The 6,000-nt window shown below is 43.8% G+C and overlaps 1 protein-coding gene across 1 annotated transcript in view; it reads right to left on the bottom strand.

Moving 5' to 3' along the window:
• LOC121008187 (zona pellucida sperm-binding protein 2-like) overlaps window positions 1–4,172 on the bottom strand; it is a 41,634-nt gene extending 37,462 nt beyond the window's left edge. Inside the window, exons 1-2 of the mRNA XM_040440589.1 lie at window positions 4,111–4,172; window positions 3,936–3,997 (exon numbers count right to left, since the gene is read on the bottom strand). Of these exons, the coding sequence (XP_040296523.1) occupies window positions 3,936–3,997; window positions 4,111–4,172 (124 nt within the window). The remainder of the gene's footprint in view (window positions 1–3,935; window positions 3,998–4,110) is intronic.
• Between the last annotated feature and the right edge of the window lie 1,828 nt (window positions 4,173–6,000).

Below are 6,000 nucleotides of genomic sequence, written 5' to 3' on the forward strand. Positions count from 1 at the left end.
GGGACAATACAACTAGGCAGGGCCAGCAATACTGTAGTGCAGCACAAGATACCTCCCCTGCAGAACCAAATACCACAGTGCAGCACAAAATATCACCACCCTAGCTGCGGTATTCAAGTGCATCACTGTCCTGAGGACAACAATGCAGTTGAATTCAGGAGGGCACCTGTGGCCACAGGCCAGGTGAAGCAGCGTCTGATACTCCTACATTAATGTTGACAGCATCAGATTATGTACCTGGACGGGGGCCGTGATGAGGGCTCAGATGGCCCCCTGGGTATCCGTCCACCAGGAAGTTTCCCTGTAGGGTTCAGGCCACCCCTGGTAATAATCCATATTCATAAAGCACAGAAACTTACTGTGAGCTCTGGGACATATAGATTTATGCGATTTGGTTCAGGATTTAAGTAAAAGTTAAATCCCAACAGGATTCTAAGGAGAGACAGTCCTGATCATGCTGCCCACAGAAATACTGTTACAGGGGTGCTGTCAGTCAAACAGAAATCTGTCAATTACACTGTGGGCAGCATATTCAGGACTCACGGGGGAGAGATGCACTGAGGAATTATGGGCGGAAAAATCTGCAGCATATTAGGTGACGACCACACGGTGTGATCACGTTGCGGTTGCACTGCAGTCAAGTACTGTATGGCTGTACAAGCTACAGCTGGCTACTGTTCTAATGAGGATGATGGTTTAGTCGGTCTGCATCATTAATGGTCACACAGTCATTAATAATGCAGACCAGACTAAACCGTAAAGTCCCAGGTGGCTTAGCCACCTCAGCCCCCCTAGCTTAAACACCCTTAATGACCAGGCCACTTTTTACACTTCTGCACTACACTACTTTCAGTTTATTGCTCGGTCATGCAACTTACCACCCAAATGAGTGTTACCTCCTTTTCTTCTCACTAATAGAGCTTTCATTTGGTGGTATTTCATTGCTGCTGACATTTTAACTTTTTTTTGTTATTAATCAAAATGTAACGAAATTTTTGCAAAAAAAAAAAAAAGACATTTTTCACTTTCAGTTGTAAAATTTTTCAAAAAAAACGGCATCCATATATACATTTTTCTCTAAATTTATTGTTCTACATGTCTTTGATAAAAAAAAATGGTTTGGGTAAAAGTTATAGCGTTTACAAACTATGGTACAAAAATGTGAATTTCTGCTTTTTGAAGCAGCTCTGACTTTGAGCACCTGTCATGTTTCCTGAGGTTCTACAATGCCCAGACAGTACAAACACCCCACAAATGACCCCATTTCAGAAAGTAGACACCCTAAGGTATTCGCTGATTGGCATAGTGAGTTCATAGAATTTTTTTTATTTTTTGTCACAAGTTAGCGGAAAATGAAGATTTATTTTTATTTTTATTTTTTTACAGGCCGGGGGGGGGGGGGGGGGGGGGGGAAAGATGCTTCTGTTTGGTCCCCATTCATTGTCAAGGGGGACAAAACAGAACATATTCCATTCTGTGGCATCTCCATCCCCCATTGACTTACAATGGTTTTAGAGCGATCCGTCATGGCAATTTTAGAGATAATACAATTGGATGCATCCATAACGGATGCATGTGGTTGTATTATCAGAACGGAGGACTTTTTGCTGATCCATGACGATCCAGCAAAAATGCCTATTTGGATTTTTTATAGACCAATTCTTAAGTTTAACTTTTAAGACTTATGCGATTTATGTAGGTACGCTTTTTTGCACCTGAATTTGTTACAAAAACAGTCTAATGTGTTCTGTCAGTGGTTTTAGAGGGAAGTGTGCTCAAAGCTGAGCAGTGTCCATGGAATCTAGAGGGCAATAACAGACGGAATCCCCATGGATGTTACACAAACGAGGACCTAAACTGTTATTTTAAACCCACTGCGCGTTTCCCCATGCTGCAGATTTTACCCTTTAGAATGCACAAGGTGAAATCTACAGAAAAAGCTGCAACAAATCCTCATGTAACTCAGGGCGCAACAGCCACATGCAACAATGTCCTGCCCAGGGCCATCTTTAACACGGGGCAAAAGGGGCAGCTGCCCCGGCCCAGTTGCAGTGGCATACCGCCAATATAGGCAGGCCACGCCGTTGCTATAGGGCCTGGAGCGCATGGAAGGCCCCGTACCTATGTCTACTCTGCCCAAGACAGACTGTAGACCGTTTTTATTCATGGTTAATGCATTGAGGCGGCCCACCCACTTCTCCCTATGGCTCCGAGTAACAAGTCAACCCAACTGCCTTAATCAGCGTGAGGAGACTTCTAGGCCATACATGCTCCTCTGGAATTCAGTGAGGAAAGGGATGCAAATGAGCTCTTAAGCTCTGCCTCTAATGCCACCAGATGTAAGGCAGCTATCCTATAAGTCAATGTTCAGCTCTTTAAGCCTTGAGACATGACTGATATTAAATAGGCCAGCATCTCATCTGCAGACAGCTGTTTCAGGGCGATTGCCCCTCATCAGTGCAGAGCAGAGTGTACTGGCTTGACTAGGAGCATGTATGGCCTACAAGTCTAACGCTGATTAAGGCGCTCTCTCCCTAAGGAGAGATAGTAACCCCCCCCCCCCCCTAACAGGCCTCTAACCCAGTACTCTGCACTGATGAGGGGCAATCACCCCAAAACAGCTGTCTGCAGATGAGGTGCTGGCTTATTTAATATCCAAGTCATGTCTCAAGGCTCATCTTAAGAGCTGAACATTGACTTATAGGATAGCTGCCTTACATCTGGTGGCATCAGAGGCAGAGCTTGTTAAGAGCTCATTTGTATCCCTTTCCTCTGCAAGCTTTTTAATGTAAACACTTTCAGAAAAAAGGCAGTATTTACATTACTGGCCAAGGAACACCTCTAGTGGCTACTCATCATTAAAGTTTATTACTCTACAGAGGTGTGTGGATTTTTTGTGTGTGTGTTGTGGTGGAGGGCGTGATTGCATACAAGGGTGTGGTAAGGCAGGATCCAGGGGGCCCAAGTAAATTCTTGTCCAGGGTCCAATCAATATTAAAGACAACCCTGGCCATGCCCCCCCCCCCCCAAAAAGCAAGTGCCAGAGGGGTAGAGTTAGGCTACATTCACATGACCTACCGTATGTGTTTTGCAGTCCGCAAAAAATACAGATTACGTCTTTTTTTGTGGACCCATTGGAATAAATGGGTCCCCATCCAAGCCGGGAAAAAAATAAAAAATGCAAGACAAGACATTTGATAACACAGCCTTAGGGTAAGGGGATATGTCCAGGTTCAACACTGAACCCAGATAATCCATTTCAGGGCATAGCCAGTTTTTTTTATTTTTTATTTTTTTTACACGGAAAACTCACAGCATAAGGGCTCATTCCGACAGCTGTATGCGGTCCACAAAAAAGCAGACCTATTCACTTCTATGGGGCCTTTTTCTGTTCTATGGCACTTGAAAAGAAATAAGACATGTCCTATAGTTTTAAGTGAAAATCAGGACATGGCCCCATTGAAGTCTACGAGTCATCAAAAATGCAGCTGAACTGTCCTAAAAACATTGTGGACAGCATACGGCCATCTGAATGAGCTCTAGTTCAGTACCAACTGAGTAGATGAAACTTTCAGAGTTTCTAAAATTTGCAGTGAGCAAGCAACACATGAAATATCAGTGCAGAAACAGCAATGTAAGAATAAGAGGGAAAGTACAAAAGGCCTCATGCACACAACCGTTGTTTTGGTGCAGGTCTTATTCTTGTCCATTTTGCAGACAATAGGCAATTTCTACAGTGGGCCACCCGTTCCTCAAAATTGCAGAAGGCACACGGGCGGCTTCCGCTTTTTGCGGATCCGGGGACCACAAAAAAACAGAACGGTCATGTGCATGAGGCCTAAACTACACTGCTGTGTGCATGTGCCCTAAGGGTTAGCCTGTACAAACCACATCCACTTACAGCAAATGCAACAATCTAAAAAGACATTACTAACCTGGGAAATCCTTCACCTGCACAGCATCAGACAAGACAAACAGAAGACATACAAGTAAAAACCTGCAGAAGAAAGGAAAAAACTAAAATAAAAATCATAAGACTGAACCAAATCCTATAAAATACAGTTACTACAACTACCCCTCAACACATTGGTTATGACAACATATCACTACCTCATCACAAAAGGTTTTCTCCAAAATGTGGGCACATTAGTGCCTGTACCACAGAGCCCCATCAGCACAAACTAAAACTCCAGCCTCCCACTGGACACATGGTGGCGCCCTCCTCAGGCATCTATATATACTTCAGGTGGCTGCAAATAATTAGCTCACACCCCATTTATCCCAATTCATTGATTATCACCACATTTGTGTGCGTCCTTTGCACAATGGGGGTCTTTTTATGACCCTGCCTTTTAAGCTAGGGTTACACAAAAACATGTGTCGCACGACATATTTTGTAATGCTAGTCTATAGTGTCGCACTGCGACCGCAAAAAATCCATTCAGGTTGGATATTTGTGCAACAGTGCGACACCATAGACTAGCGGTACAAAATATGTTGCGTGACACATGGTGCAGTGTAGTTGTACCCTATATGTTACCGTGTAGCCCTCGCCTTACTTCTCGTTTGCTCTGGCTTTCCACATGGAAGATGCAACTAATTTATGTGCGTCTCCTCATATATTAGGCGCATCTTCAGCAGTCCGTGCGCCTGGTGGAAAAACTAGACCAGTCCCTGGCTGGAGTAGTTATTCTCCAACATTCACACCTGTTTCCAGGTGTAAATATTAGGCCTCCTGCACACAAGCGTTTTAGTTTTTTTCCGTTTACGGGTCGTTTTTTGCGTTCCGTATACGGAACCATTCATTTCAATGGTTCCGCAAAAAAAAAATGGAATGTACTCTGTATGCAGAAGTATTGAAACAAACAATTGGACGGCACTGCGCTCTGGTAAGGTCCGGGTGCGCGGTCAGTAGGTCGGATCCCTCTAGTAATATGTTTAGAAAGACCAGCACTCCGTTTTGCTGAGCTGAAAACTTCTTTATTCGTCACCCATGTGACGCACGTTTCGGCATAAGGTTTGCCTTTATCAAATAAAGGTGATGATAGCTCAATACAACACATGTAATGCACCATTTGAAACGTGCGTCACATGGGTGACGAATAAAGAAGTTTTCAGCTCAGCAAAACGGAGTGCTGTACTCCGTATGCATTCTGTTTCCGTATTTCCGTTCCGTTAAAAGATAGAACATGTCCTATTATTGCCCGCAAATCACGTTCCGTGACTCCATTCAAGTCAATGAGTCCGCCCAAAAATCGGAACACATACGGAATGTACTCTGTATGTCTTCCGTATACGTTCAGTTTTTTGCTGAACCATCTATTGAAAATTTTATGCCCAGCCCAATTTTTTCTATGTAATTACTGTATACTGTATATGCCATACGGAAAAACGGAACGGAAATGTAAACACAAAAACGGGCCGCAAAACACTGAAAAAGCCATACGGTCGTGTGTAGGCGTCCTTAGTAAATTTGTGTGGGCCGAAGTCCCGGCCCCTGTCGCACCCTTGACACTTCTATGTGTTGAATGCAGTACAAAAAGGGGTTCTTGCATCATTTTTACACCAAGAACTGGCTTAAAAATGTTCAGAAATGACCTCCACAATGTGCTCTCCACATCTTTTGCGGCCCCGTTGAAATTCAATGGGTTCACAAAAGATCTGCAAAAAATGCAGATCGGATGCAGACTGAAAATATGCATGCACAACTTTTGTCTCCGCTCCAAAATCATCTTCTGAGCGGAAACATAACGGACCCCATTATAGTCTATGGGGTCCTTAGGCTCAGTTATGTGCCTTCTCCGTCCTTTCCGTTCTCCTGCTCCTAAACGGAGTAGGAAAACGGAAAGGCTGAAGGGTGATGTGAACGAAGCCTAAGAAGAGTATTTGGTTGAGGTTCCTCTGCCTCCCCAATGACTTCTATGAAATCCACAATGAGATCCAAGAAATCGGCTAAAAAAAATCTATCCGTTTAGGGCTCATGCACACAAACGTATTTTT

This window comes from Bufo bufo, chromosome 7, assembly GCF_905171765.1.
Source record: "Bufo bufo chromosome 7, aBufBuf1.1, whole genome shotgun sequence".
Lineage (NCBI taxonomy): Eukaryota > Metazoa > Chordata > Amphibia > Anura > Bufonidae > Bufo > Bufo bufo.